Source organism: Eublepharis macularius, chromosome 11 (assembly GCF_028583425.1).
Source record: "Eublepharis macularius isolate TG4126 chromosome 11, MPM_Emac_v1.0, whole genome shotgun sequence".
Lineage (NCBI taxonomy): Eukaryota > Metazoa > Chordata > Lepidosauria > Squamata > Eublepharidae > Eublepharis > Eublepharis macularius.
Genome location: NC_072800.1, coordinates 50671069 through 50686517, shown reverse-complemented (window position 1 = coordinate 50686517; position 15449 = coordinate 50671069). Strand labels below are relative to the sequence as shown.

General features: G+C 44.2%; 1 protein-coding gene across 1 annotated transcript; it reads left to right on the top strand.

Annotated features, from left to right (window-relative positions):
- Positions 1-2482: 2482 nt before the first annotated feature.
- On the top strand, positions 2483-13857 carry MALSU1 (mitochondrial assembly of ribosomal large subunit 1). Its single transcript, XM_054991928.1, has 4 exons — positions 2483-2839; positions 5431-5609; positions 7506-7587; positions 12391-13857. Exons 1-4 carry the CDS (start codon positions 2560-2562, stop codon positions 12546-12548), a joined length of 699 nt encoding a protein of 232 aa, XP_054847903.1. The 5' UTR covers positions 2483-2559; the 3' UTR covers positions 12549-13857.
- The last annotated feature ends 1592 nt before the right edge of the window (positions 13858-15449 follow it).

The following is a 15449-nucleotide window of genomic DNA, read 5'->3' as shown; positions in this document are numbered from 1 at the left end:
TCTTCTTTTTTTAAATGGAAGCCATTCCCCAGAGTTTCTGTGTGACCTGCACGAGCCCAAGTTGGTTCCGTGGTGAACTCGTGACCAAAGTAATGTTTAGAGTGACCCTCAGATATATGGCAAGGAAATCATTTATGAAAGGAAATCAACACCAAAAAAGCCTTGCTATCTGTTATCATGGCTACTGTTGCTCATTTTGCACAACTATTATCTCTGTAGGGAACCTGCTGTTCTCCTTGGAACATAAGTATTAGGAGTGGAGCAGCTGACATAAGCAGGGATGGGATAGCTCTGGAAAAGAGCCCCACCCCTGGACCCCCAAAGGAGGGAGAGAGCACTGGCCCTCCAGGCTCAGATCAAGAAATGCCTGGCCACGGCGGATGGCGCAATCTTACCCCCCTATGGCAAGGTGAGGCCTGGCAGGTCATTGAGACTCTTTTCAATAGCCTTAATGGCCAATCTGTCTCTGGACATATGGTTTGCAGAGATTCAAGTTTCTTGAATCACCCACAAAAACATAATCCTCACCACACACATCTGATGGAGACAGTTAATGAATCAGAACCATATTAGTACCCAAGGACATAACCCAGGCCATATTTCTGCAGCATAATTGATACATCCAGAATTAAAATTTTAAAAATCCAAGATTAGGCTAAGAGAAGATGCATCCACACAGTGAGAATTGTGTTCCCTGTTATACTGGCAATAGAGCACCTGCTGAGGAATTTCGTACAGCCTGTCCTCGGTAAGTTCCCATTTCCCTTGCATTTTTACTCTGCCATCAAATATTTATTTCTCTTCAAGCTTGGAATTCAGAGGAACTAGTAGATTATGGATCATAATAATGTTATTGCACCACATGAAATAGCAACTCCTGGCTTATTTTAAAAGCTCTTTTCTTGAACAGCAGGGAAGAGCTGAAAGAAAAATAATATGGGTGGGATCTTTAAAAATGCACACCTTCTCCTTCAAATGACTTGCTCATGTGCTTGGACTGCATTCTTTCTGGAATGATCATACCAAACCAAGTTTGAGAAAGAATGTTTCAATGACAGGGAAAACCTGGTCATATAGGTGCTCCAAAAATCCCCAAACTGCTGCACTTTGGAAGCCAAGCTGGGAAAAAATATCTATGTGGATGTAGCTATAGTGACTGATTACATAATGAATTTTAAGGCTGAACACGGGACCCAAGCAACGTTTCTTTGGGCCTAAATCAAGATTACACACACATACATGAAAAAACCCTTTTATTTCTGTAATGATGTAATGAGACCAAGATATTATCATGGCCATGAAATATGATACCATGGCAATGGGCTTGCAGCATGAACCAGGCCCCTTCCCTGATAAAACAAACCTATCCTTCAGTGCCCCCGTTATGGGCCTTGGCTCTAATTAGACTCTAACCACTATGCAATACTGGTTGCATCTCTGTCCCACTGAAAGCTAAACATGCTTAAGGTTTATTTACTTCCTTTTTATCTCACTGTTCTCCGCAGTTGGGATCCAGAGCAGTTTACATAGCTCCCCTCCCCTCCCTTGTATCCTCACAACATCCCTATAAACTAGATTAGTCAGTGTGTGACTGACTTGAGCGTCCATGGCAGAATGGCAACTAGATTTCTAGGGTATGAGCTTTCAATAGACAACGCTCCTTTCAACAGATAGAAGTGGCAAAATCCATGCATAGGGTGGGAGGGGTATTGTAAATCAGTGTGTCAGGAAGCTAGCTATAGTGCATGTTATAATTAGTCTGACAGATTAAGTAAAATATGGGAGGAAAGTTATTTAAAGTTTTTCTTCTCAGATCCTGTAATCTGACACTAACCACTATACAATACCGCATAATGTTGAACAGTGCCTTATACTGAATCAGACCATCAATCTGATTCAGGTCATTTACTGCCTGGTCCATTTAACTGGAGATACTGGGGATTAGGGACCTTCTGCACGCAAAGCCGAGGCATTTCCATTGAGCCACGGCCTCTCCCCGAGCATGAGGTCTCCATGTCCAACAAACACTAACAACGCCCCAGATGTTCCTGCCTTTCCGTCCCTTCTTCTACATGCCTATGATCCACACGTAGGAGCACCTGGGAGTCAATTTAACTCCGGCTCTGTATGTTTGCCGCATACACCTGGCCTCTGGAGTCAAAATGTGGAAAGACTACAGCAGAACGCACTCTGTGCGGAATGCTGGCGCAAGATTTTATAACCGGTTAAAAAAAAAAAGACCGCTTCCAGTAACGTGCACCGCGCACGGAGGGCTTTGTACACATGACAACACGCAGGCAAGACAACACCAAATGCGACTGCGCTAAAATCAAGGCGGAGCAAAAACAAAGCGACCCTTAAAAGAAACCGTCTCGTTTCTGTCGCAGAGAGCGCCTGCGTCTTTTCCCACGTGCGGTAAGTGGCCAACTACAAGGCGACTCTGTATGCAGCAGCCAATCAGTGAGGAGGAACTATCCCGGACTCTTGAGAGGTTCGCATTTGGAACATTGGAAGAGCGGAAGTTCCATAGGGGTTCTCCTGGCGAAGCAATTGAGCGCCATGTGGCGAGGGTTTCGCTGCCTGCGGGCGCTGTTGCGGGCCCGAACAGGAGGCGTTGCTGCTGGGAGCGCTTTGGGAACAAGGGGGCTGCGTGCTGTGAATCCGGTGGCTCCCCCTCTCATTACCACGGTGGCCTCAGCGGCGCAGCGAAAAGCTGGCAGCGTGAGTACCTCTCAGCTACGGGGTGCAGAGGAGGCTGCGGGTGCGGAGCACGGGCAGGAAGTGGAGATGGTCGGGCCGGAGCCGCACCCTTGCCCAGATATTGGCGGGGACCCTTCCGGTAAGAAGCCCCGAAATCAGCGCGGGTGGCCGTCGCGTTTGTGCCTTTAACAAGTTTGTGATCCAGTAGAATAAAGCAGGCGTCCAGTGATGCTTGAAACGGTAACAAAAATTATTCCCGCGTAAGCTTTCTGGAGTCCTGGTTCGATGTATCTCTGACCTCTGGCTCCCGAAAGCTCCGGCTGGAACAAATCCTGTTAAGGAGCAACTGGATCCCTGTTTTATTCTGCTGCTGCTGCTGCAGTCCAGCGCGGCTGCCCCACTGGAATGGCGATCCGACCGCTGAGACTGATAACAGCCGAGAAAGTCCTGCAAGCAACAGCATAACGAAGCGGGAGGTCTTGTACGGCTTCCGCCCAGCGATGTGAACAGTCCTCTCTTATTCCCTTTGACCGACACTGGCGGAGCGCCCTGCTGCATCCTCTTCAAAAGCAGATGAAGTAGTCATAAAAAGATAATGGACGACGAAGAGGAAGCAGCGTGGAAGTACTGAAGCACAAGTACATCCTACTACAGGGAGAGAAGGGACAGGACAGCCCCTCTCTGGAAACCTACCAGCAGCGGCCCAATGGTGGGAGCAGGCGAAGTACCAGGAAACAAGATCTGATGTTGCAGTGAGCCCTTCAGTGGGGATTCCTGGTACAAGAAGCACTGGGAGAGATGAGGGGGAGAACAACCTAGAATACTTCTGGCTCTGCAAGAAGGCCTGAGGAAGGAAACTGGATCGTACTCTGGGCAACTGGAGAGAGTGGAAGGGGGGGGAGTGCCACTCATATTGGTCTGTACGGCTTGGAAGGGGTATAGAACTGAAGATGCTTGCAGGCTAATTGCACCCTCGAGCTGGACTCTAGCTGCAACAGTAATTTTAAAATATTTTGTATTAAAGTCAAAATTGCTACATGGTAGAGGAGAGTGCCCTCAAGTCATAGCTGACCCGGTTTTTGTGTGTGTGTGTGTGGGGGGGTCATGTCAAGAGACTAACAGAGGTGGTTTGCCGTTGCCTGCCTCTGCAGCCCTGGTCTTAGTTGGAGGTTTCCCATCCAAGCCAAGTCAACCCTGCTTAGCTTCTGAGATCTGATGAGATCAGGTTCACCTGGGCTATTGAGATCAGGGCACATGGTAGTATACCTTCTAGCTTATGGGACTTTAGTTTGCCTTGGGAACTTCAGTTACATACAGTGGCGGAGTTTGGCCTGCAAGCATGTGCAGCCTCTTCCAGTACTGTCTGCTTGGTTTCAGTAGTCTCGGCTCAAGGGCTCCTGTAGGTGACATAAAATATATATATATATATATATATATATATATATATATATATATATATATATATATATATATATAAATTTTTTTTAATTGGATTAGATTATATAATCATAAAATACAAATTCCCCCTTTATTAATATCTGTTTCTAACCCCCTCCCTTTCCTCCCCCCTTTTATTTGACTTCCAACAGTTTTCCAACCCTTTATCTATCTTATTGCTTACTTATATAATACCTCATGTAATCTATTAAACATACACTTAAACTCTCTTCTAAGCTTGTTATTCTTTTTTTTTAAAACACAGAACTACCATTAACCCCTCCTTTACTAAATCGTATATTCTAAATAACACATTGCTAGCATTTTGATAACCTTTATATTATTAGTAAAACATTTTATCCATTTTCTATTCCCTTACTTAATCTCTTTACTCTCCCTCATATAAGTTAATCAATTTAACTTATAGTCTATATATTCCTTTAAACATTTCTTATTCTTATTCTCAATCTATTTTAGTTATAAAATACCTGTTATACTAAGAACTTAACTACAATAAAAAATACCCAGCTAGCATGCTCATATATATTCATAATATCTATTCATAATAATATGTCTGCTATTTAATACTGTGTGTAATAAAACAGAATTTTCATCTTAACCCTGATAATAGCTTAGAATTTAATATTTAAATCCCCCTTTCCCGGTAAAGCCACTTCTCTCTTCTTTTATAAAGTCTCAGTAATTTTCAAACTGCCACAGTTTCCCTTCCACATCCCATTTTTTCTCCAAGGTGACATAAAATATTTTATTGTGTTGTAAATGTAATTCCTATAACATATTGTTCCTGGGGGTATTCTGTATCTGGTTCTTTCTGTTAATGTGCTCAGCTAGTTTCTTCATCATAGCTTCAGTGGCTAATTCACCTCCTTCTCCTCAGCTCCCTCCCTCCCTTCTGGAGCCAACTTGATTACTTTGAGGATTGTCTTAGGACACATTTACTTGGCTGATTTTTCTGTGATGCTCAGGATCTTATTTCAGTCAGGTTTGGAAGAAACACTAGTCTGTGTGGTGTTCCTGTGTGGCATTTCATGTTGATAGCCCCTTTAAGCTAGGAGTATTTGTTTCCCTAGCTCTGCTCCCAGCTTACAAACCATAGTTTGTAGAGAGCTGGCATTATGTGTATTAACCAGTGTAGTAAAATGTTCACATACCTCTGTAGAAAGTAGTGCTTACTGCAAGGTGATGAAAATGCATAATTCCATCCGTAACAATGTGTGTCTATTTTTCCTTGATTATATTTAGTTTTTATCATTTAAGAGTTGTCTGTTTCAGATTATGCAGCTTCAACATTCAGCATTGACCATATGGTATCACTGCTAAGACAAGAAAATGCCAAAGATATCTGTGTTATTCAGCTGCCTCCAGAGATGAGATACAGCAATTACTTTATAATTGTCAGTGGATCCTCTGCACGGCACCTGCACGCCATGGCCCACTACTTGGTAAAAATGGTATGGCAAATATTTTCACTTGTTTAGATTTGAGAGAATTTTAAATAGATAGCATTCTGAAGTGTGTTGTGCCCATTTTGTATTCTTAATAAGGAGACAGACAACTTTGCAAGATACATATTTTAAGGGAAATAGTGTCTCATATAGCAGCATCTGATTGTACCATAACTAGCAGGATTTCCAACTCACAAATGAGTTAAATTGGAGTATATTGACTTCTGACTCTGTATGAGGCTGAAGTGCTAGCTTGAATTGGTAAATATATATCTCTAGCCACATTAGTTATCATATAAATATTTGGTTCAGTATTGATTTTAGAAGAGCTTATGGAAAATCATTACACAAACTCATTTTTGTGGCCTATGTAATTGTAAATTGTTGTTCCCTGTAGGAAGTAGGATCACTCCTAGGAGAGGAAAGACTTTTGTAAACTAGGGAGAGTCAATAACAACTGCATTGTATACAGAGCAAGTAGACCAATTAGCTGCCTGCTACCTTAGCAGTTAAAAGTAGATGTGATACTTGAAGGATGTAAACGGGGTGGGGGATTAAAAATAGACTAAGTGATGAGCTGACTGGAGGAAAATCAGTTTGGAAAAGCATGAGAGAGAAGAGTTTTATAAAGTATTCTTGAAGAGGGCAGTAAATACAGCAGTTTTCATAGGGGGCAGGATTGGAATCCCAGAAGAAAGGTGCTACTATAGAAAATAAGTGTTTGGAAAATTGGAGGGGAAAAGTAATTTAACAGAAATATAGTCTGTAAACCCAAAGGTTTGGGATTACGTGTAGAAAGATGAGGGAAATAGGTTCTGCCCACCTCTTCTGCTGCTGTACTTTAACTGTGGGTGGTGGCTCCTCCCCTTTCAAATTTAGGGGGCTCCTAACCTTATTGGCACCGGTCCTCTCAGTTAGGACCAGTGGCACAGGCAAAACTGGAGGGGAACCTGGGAATACTGATGCTTGTGTGAGCTGTGGGTGTGGCTAGATGCAAGTATTGCACAAGGCCCTTTGTATATAGCATGCCTGTCCCGTGTGGGTAGACAGCGGATAAGTAGACCCCTCCTGAAAAGGCTTTGGGCAGACTTTTTGAAGATAACTGTCAGAGTACTGAGAAAGTCAGTTTAGTTTTATTTGATGTATTTATATACTACCAATCTGCTAGTGTGCTCAAGGCAGTTCACAGTTCAGAACTACTGCCCATACTATAATACAGAACAGAGGGAAGAGGGGACAGGAAGAGTAGAGCAAAGGATCAGGTAGGAAGGAGCAGATGTGAGGAACCTGAGACCCTGGAGAGCTGTTGCCTGTCATAATAGACAGTACTGGTCTTGATACACAAGTGGTGTGACAGAGTATAAAGCACCTTTGTGTGTGTGAGACCGAGTTAGACCCTGGTTGACTAATGAAAGAGGTCTTCCTGTCTCACCTCTCCCTTCAGTTCTGCATCTGACAGATTATTGAAGGTTATGTGCAGGACAACTACAACTTCTCAGGCTTGTCAGTTCCAGAATACTGGACCATACTGATACCTCTAAGAGAGACTGACGGAAGTGTGAAAGGCCCTACAGTTCCCTTTCAGAAGGATGCTCCCTCTGCTAGGTTTGCCTGTTTCCTGTCTGGATATTGCTCAACACTAAAAGCGGGTGGTATTTTGTACAGTTGTGGGGTGTAACTGGGTGGAGCTAAAAACACTCTAGAACCCTGTTCAAGGAAAAATTCCTTTGAGATGGAATATGTATTAACTCAAATCAGGAATGCGCTATAAGCGTCAGTGCAAAGGTCAACAAAAAGCTTCAGCTGCTGTGGGAAAGCTTAACTCTAGTAGTTGCTGATTTCCTGCATTTGATTTTTAACATTCATAGCATGGTTCCTCAGCTTGGTTTCTTTTTTTTTCAGTATAAACATCTGAAGACTGACTCAGAACCTCATGTTCTGATTGAAGGAAGAGAGACTGATAACTGGTTGTGTATAGATTTTGGTAAACACTAAATTCAACACTTAAAGTTGTGGAAGTGAAGCAGCTTATTACTGGGAGTAGAGAGTAAAACCAGAACATAATTGCATTGGATGTAATACCCCTGCTGAGTAGGTTATTGCAAGAATACATGTCGAGTGAAAAAGTGTCTTCTTGCATCTAAGCATCTGTGCTAGTGTTGCTGCGACATGGGTGTACAACAACATACAAAATGATATTGTTCCTAACTGCTGGAGAGCACGTGGAGCTGCCGGTGGCAGGCAGTCTCCTGGCGGTTTACCTGCATGTGGAGGTTTTCAGTCTCCTAGAGATCACCCACCACTGGCATGCGCCTCAGGAACATGCGCGGTGCACACATTCACAACAGATGCGACATCACTTCTGGAAGTGATGGTGTGCCAGCTGTGGGAGTGCTTCCGCACTTTGTGTGGGAACGCTTCTGTGCCTGACGTGACATCATTTCTGGAAGTGATGTCGCATTCACCGGGAGCGTGTGTGCCAAAAGACAAACACAGAAGGCACAAGATAAGGACCAGGTCCCCGTCCTCCTGCTTGGAGGGTATAGGGACCGGGCAACCCTTTCAGTATTGCCTGATCATAATGGCAGCAGCTTTCCAGTGTTTTGAGTAATGATCTTTCACTGGAGATGCTGGGGATTGAACCTGGGACCTTCTGCATGCCAAGCAGAGGTTGGCATGCACCGAGCACCAGCTCCTCAAAACATCTTCAGTTAGTACTTCTATTCTGATGCAGCGTGCATCTGGATCATGCTTATTAGTTATCTGAGCTTATGCATCGGATGGTGGAAACAGACACAATTACTTCCCCTTAAAAGTTCTGCTCGTGGGTGTGTGTTACATGCATTTTCATGTCAGCAGCCAGTACCTGTTAATTGAACACCTTTAATGATTGGAAAAGGTAAATGTAAGCAATGAATAATATACCATCAGTACCGTCACATTAAATAATGCTTCTGTGAAGCTGAAACTTAAAACAACAGTTTCAAGAAAGATTGAAACCAACCAGCCCACAGCACAACATATGCATGTATCTCCTGTGCTCTGTTTCCCCGGTCAGTCCCTTTTGATCCCCCAGTGCTGGCAAAAGAAAAGTGACATTGCCTGATTTCCTTTCCTTCCTGTAAACTTCCACCCCACTCCCAGAGAAAACTTGTGTGAAATTCATGTCCATGCAAGTTGTACAACTCCAGGCAGCATTTTTCTGAACGTGAAAACGAACTGATCAAAGGGGGAAAAATTCCATGTCTGCGATCACCCTCCACTAGCAGTTGGATGGATGGAATATGTCTGAGCACAGAATTTAAAAATTTCAAAGTCAAGACTGTATGATATATCCATTGAACCTGTTAGTTAGGTGCAAATTTTTATCCAGCCACTAGGGATGTGCGTTTCGGCATTCAGAATGCCGAAAGAATGCCGAAACAAAAGTGTTTCGGCTTCTTTCGGGGAATGCCGAAACGTTTCGGGGAATGCCGAAACGTTTCGGGGAATGCCGAAACGTTTCGGGTAGCCGAAAGAAAAAAGCCGAAACGTTTCGGGATTCTTTCGGCTTTCTTTCGGCTTTTCTATGGGAAAATGCCTCCGTCTTCCAGGACGCCTGGAGGAGGCATTTTCCCACCGAATAAGCCCAAAATTGGTGGGGACCTTCCTCTAACCCTTCTCTAACAACCACCCAAGTTTCAGACAGATTGGACTTTGGGGGGGCCATGTTATGGCCCCCCAAAGCAGGTCCCCCCATCCTCCCATAAGAAAGCGAAGGAGCAGCATATTGTTAGCATGCTGCTGCTGATCTTTCTTCATTATTTCCTATGGGGAAAAAATGAAGAGGCAGGCTTCCTTTGCCAGGGGTGGCATTTTGCATGCAAAATGCCCCCCAGCCCTCAGGGGCCCTTCTCCCACCCCTCCTCCCACCCCCCACCAAGGCTCAGCCTGCTCCCACTTGGGGGGGCCATTTCATGGCCTCCCCAAGTAGGTGCTCTAATCTCTACCACTGACAGCTGGGGGAGGCTTGTGTTGCCAGGGGTGGCATTTTGCATGCAAAATGCCCCCCAACCCTCTGGGGCCCTTCTCCCACCCCTCCTCCCACCCCCCACCAAGGCTCAGCCTGCTCCCACTTGGGGGGGCATTTCATGGCCTCCCCAAGTAGGTGCTCTGCTCTCATCTCTACCACTGACAGCTGGGGGAGGCTTGTGTTGCCAGGGGTGGCATTTTGCATGCAAAATGCCCCCCAGCCCTCTGGGGCCCTTCTCCCACCCTTCCTCCCACCCCCCACCAAGGCTCAGACTGCTCCCACTTGGGGGGGCCATTTCATGGCATCCCCAAGTAGGTCCTCTCAGCCCCTAAAGTCCACCCCTTACAGCCCCACACAAACCCAATTCCCCCCCAGCTGCCACACACAGACCCAAATCCCCACATTAGCCCCTCACAGACCCAAATCCACCCCCACCTGCCCCACACCCATAACCCCAGGAACAGGCTGGCAAAGGCCAGCCCTCTCCCTTTGTTCCCTATGCTGGGAACTTCTAAACTCTCTTTCCCTAGGCAATTCTGCACAGCCCAGGGGTGCCACAATGGTGGGCACACTTCTGAGTGCCAGCTGGTCCCTGTGAAAGAGCACCTGATATTTAGGCTACACAGCAGGGGGGGGGGGACACCAAAGGGCATGGAAGCAGTATCTTACACAAAAATAACACAACTCACTTCACATTAAAGAATCACCCCAAAAAATAGCTGTCAAAAGCACTTTATTTCTGTAACTGCTTTAGGTTACACAGTAGGAAGGCACCGCAGAGCAGGAAAGCAGTGTACTACGCAAAAATAACACAACTCACTTCACATCAGAGAATCACACAAACACAATTGCTGTCAAAAACGGTGAAGTGGGTTGTATTATTTTTTGTAGTACATTGCTATCATGCCCTGTTGTGCCCTCCTACTGTGTAACCTAAAGCTGTTCAAGAAATAAAGTGTTTTTGCCAGGAATTGTGTTTTTGTGATTCTCTGATGTTAAGTGAGTTGTGTTATTTTTGTGTAAGATAGTGCTGCCATGCCCTTTGGTGTTCCCCCCTGCTGTGTAACCTAAAGCTGTTCAAGAAATAAAGTGTTTTTGACAGGAATTGTGTTTTGTGATTCTCTGATGTTAAGTGAGTTGTGTTATTTTTGTGTAAGATAGTGCTGCCATGCCCTTTGGTGTCCCCCCCTGCTGTGTAACCTAAAGCTGTTCAAGAAATAAAGTGTTTTTGACAGGAATCATGCTTTGTGATTCTCTGATGTTAAGTGAGTTGTGTTATTTTTGTGTAAGATAGTGCTGCCATGCCCTTTGGTGTTCCCCCCTGCTGTGTAACCTAAAGCTGTTCAAGAAATAAAGTGTTTTTGACAGGAATCATGCTTTGTGATTCTCTGATGTTAAGTGAGTTTTGTTTTAATTTTTCTGTGTGGGGGACTGCTGGTGTAATGTGTCATAATGCTTTGCCTACTTGTACTTTGGAAGGGAGAAAATAATTTTTTTAAAACTTTATTTTGTGTTGTTCTTGTTTTATTCTTTGTTGTGCAGTTGGTTCCCATCATAGGGAACAATGGGGCTGGCTGGCCAGCCATCTCTGTAGGTGGTGGGGGAATTTGAGGGAGGGTGTCTGTGGTTCAGGTGCTCTTTCACAGGGACCAGCTGGCACTCAGAAGTGTGCCCACCATTGTGGCACCCCTGGGCTGTGCAGAATTGCCCAGGGAAAGAGAGTTTAGAAGTTCCCAGCATAGGGAACAAAGGGAGAGGGCTGGCCTTTGCCAGCCTGTTCCTGGGGTTATGGGTGTAGGGCAGGTGGGGGTGGATTTGGGTCTGTGAGGGGCTAATGTGGGGATTTGGGTCTGTGTGTGGCAGCTGGGGGGGAATTGGGTTTGTGTGGGGCTGTAAGGGGTGGACTTTAGGGGCTGAGAGGACCTACTTGGGGATGCCTCCCCCAGCTGTCAGTGGTAGAGATGAGAGCAGAGCACCTACTTGGGGAGGCCATGAAATGCCCCCCCAAGTGGGAGCAGGCTGAGCCTTGGTGGGGGGTGGGAGGAGGGGTGGGAGAAGGGCCCCAGAGGGTTGGGGGGCATTTTGCATGCAAAATGCCACCCCTGGCAACACAAGCCTCCCCCAGCTGTCAGTGGTAGAGATTAGAGCACCTACTTGGGGAGGCCATGAAATGGCCCCCCCCAAGTGGGAGCAGGCTGAGCCTTGGTGGGGGGTGGGAGGAGGGGTGAGAGAAGGGCCCCTGAGGGCTGGGGGGCATTTTGCATGCAAAATGCCACCCCTGGCAAAGGAAGCCTGCCTCTTCATTTTTTCCCCATAGGAAATAATGAAGAAAGATCAGCAGCAGCATGCTAACAATATGCTGCTCCTTCGCTTTCTTATGGGAGGATGGGGGGACCTGCTTTGGGGGGCCATAACATGGCCCCCCAAAGTCCAATCTGTCTGAAACCTGGGTGGTTGTTAGAGAAGGGTTAGAGGAAGGTCCCCACCAATTTTGGGCTTATTTGGTGGGAAAATGCCTCCTCCAGGCGTCCTGGAAGACGGAGGCATTTTCCCATAGAAAAAAGCCGAAAGAATGCCGAAATAATGCCGAAAGAATCCCGAAAGCCGAAAGAGATTCTTGTTTCGGCTTTCGGCTTTAACGATAGAGAATCTTCTTTCGGCTTTCTACTTTCGGCTATAGCCGAAAATTTTTGGCTTGCACACCCCTACCAGCCACAGAACAGGACAGACTGAACTTGCCATTTGCTTACTGTGATTCTCTGTTTTCTCTTACAGGCAATATTGTGGTCCATTTTATGTTGCCAGAGACACGTGAAATCTATGAGTTGGAAAAGTTATGGACCCTTCGATCTTACGATGATCAGTTAGCACAGATGGTTCCAGAATCCTTACCTGATGACTTCATATTTGGCTTGCCTTCTGAACAAGAATGAATAGCCTGTATAATGCAAGCCTAACTTTGCACAAACTAAGCTGTTTGATTCCTGATGGTGATTCTTAGGAGGTGACCGTGAAGGAGACTACATAACCTTCAGTGAAAGCTTGCCAGCAGCCTTGTGACAAATGAATATATAAAAATACAGCCTATAAATGGATACTTGGTATAAGTGAAAAGAACTTGTGAAGTATATTACAGAAACAAGAAGGGCTGGTATAACTTTGTAGATACTGTAATTACATTCTTCCCACATTTTCCTTCTTTCTCGGGATCTTTTTTTTTAAACACATACAATGGCTGTTAGCAACAGAAGAGTGTGGTGCTGTGAGGTATTGTGGTGAGAAGTGAGAGGAATGTAGATATGGTTTTAAAATGTATTTTATTCATAAACCTCCTACTGTCCCCAGTGATCACAATAAATTCGAGCTTTTATGCTTACTATGTAAACTGCACTAGCAGGAAACAAATGTACGAGGCTTGTTGCCGCCCTAGAACCAGCTTCTAAGTGACAACAGCACAGAATTTACATTAAGTTGCTTAATGTATATTTAATCCTAAACACTCTGTATTGTCAGCCAGAGGTGAGAGGCAATGTAACATAAATCATACAAATCTGTAGAATTAGGTAACTGCAGTACACATACTTAAATCAAGACTGAGTCGTTGCTTACAAAAATAGCAATGAATTAAGCTCAGATGATTTTGTTTTTCACTTTCTTCCCTTAAGGTTACAACATATACACCTGTTCCCTTTTCCCGTTTTATTTTTCGGCATCCTAAGAGTAGGAACATTGAACATTGCCACTTAGAGAATATTTTTTTTGCCGCAATAAAGAGATTCCCCATTGATTCTGTTTTAAAGTACAAGTTTTTTTGCTTCCGGCACAATATTTAATCAAAAAGAACAGTATACTTATCAATTTAATTGCATATACATTTCCTCCCTGGATATCATTTTTGGACAAGCCCACATACAGGTGTAAAGGTGAGTTGCTGGTTTTATACAACAGTACATAGCCAATTTTGTAGACATCTGTGAAACAGTATACTAGTAAAACATACTTTTGAATGGTTTTCTTTGAATTTGAGTTAGAGACTTGCTACTTGTCTGTGCCCAGCATTCTCTGAAATACTGATACCTGGAATAATTTCTAGTCTTGTTTTCTAGTTTTATTAAAATTTATTATATTTTTGTCCATCTCCGTGATGTCTTGGTGCTTATTAAGTTAGGCCAGATGGTTTTAGAATGCTCTGTATTACACTGGTTTAGAAAATCTCTTCATTGAAAATAAACACTGGGATTTTATCATTGTTTAGTGGAAATTATTTATCCCCAAGCAACAACTTGTGTGTGTCATCTGAATGAACCTTAAGCCTTGCATGATCCATGTAAGAGCTTTGAGATGTTGACTGGTGAACTGTATCCTGCCTTCAGGTTTGTTATAGTCTTAAAATGTTTAAGTGTCAGACTAGGATGTTGAAGGCCCAAGTTTAAATCTCCATTAATCTAAAGCTCATTGGATGACCTTGGGCTTACTGATATAGGTTAGGAAGCTCACCAGCTGATTAATCCTGTAAACCTAACTTACCTTACAGGCTTGTGATGAGGTTAGTAGAGAAGGGGAGAACTGTACACTGTTCTGTGGAGGAAGGGTAGGATACAACAACTAGAGTTTTCTTAAATTGAATGGTAGTTCAGTATAGAACTCAGTGAAAGTTTCAGCAAGGCCACACCATAAATCAGGACTAGTTTATTTGATCCTTTTGTTGTTGATATTACTCAGTTAATGCTTTTAGAATAACTTATTAATAAATCTTAAGGGATCAGTGTGTGTGTTGTATCACCTTATCCAAAAAGGCTGTGCAGATTAGGCACTCCTGTCCCTGTGTGCTTGGAATCTGTGATTGCCGTGTGCTGGCAAACTTGTGGGTTAGCCTCTTAGTGCGCACACTGATTGTGGCATGCTGAAGATTTGACCAGTTGCAGTTCAGCAATTAAAAGGTAAAAGTATGCCTGTATGTGGGCAGATCATGCTGTCAAACTATTTTGAGATCTAGGAGCTCTATTGTTGAAGATATTTTTAAATATCTTGTTATTTCTGCCATGGAAGCTTGCTTGGTGATCTTGAGCCAATCTCCCACTCAGCTTAACCAAGCTCACAGGGTTGTGAAGATAAAATGTAGAAGAGGTGATTGTTGTGAGCCAGTTTAGGTCCCTATTGGGGAGAAAAGGTGGGGTGCAAAGTGCTTATATATATAATTTTAGCCTTGGTTTTCCTGTTCACCTGCTAATTAGCATGAAATACATGCATGTATTTTTTAAAAAATTCCATGTTCTCCAAAATCTGCCTTAGGTAGTTATAAAAATGTTGGTATAAAAGCATTAAGGATAGTAAGTTGTTAACATGCTGCAGAAACCTTATTTCTCATGAAATTTTGTGTGAAGCCAAGCTCCAGGTCTGGGTTTAATTGCTAGAGGTGCAGAGAGCTAATCTACCTTCGATATAACATATCCAAGTATTAAGGGCTATTAACAAATCTAAACTAGAACAACAGTGATCTGCCAGTAATGCATTATCACATCCGAGTTTCCCTAAAATCAGTGCTTTTCAGTTTTGAGCTCTTACCAGAGGCAGTCTTGGTACTTCTGGGGCTCTAGGCAAAAGTGCAGGATGAGGACCCAGAATCACAGTAACCACCATCACTTTGCCAGGGCCAAACAAGGGGTGGTCCTTGCCTTGGGTGAGGTGAGTGGGAGCTGTCTGCCTGAGCAGAGCAGGTGAAGTAAGCATGAACGGCTGCTGCCTGAGTCCTGGACAAAAGGCATGAGCAGTTGTCACTGTGGACTGGTGGCCTAAACCTTGAGCAAAGTAAGCATGGCTGGCAGCAGGAACAT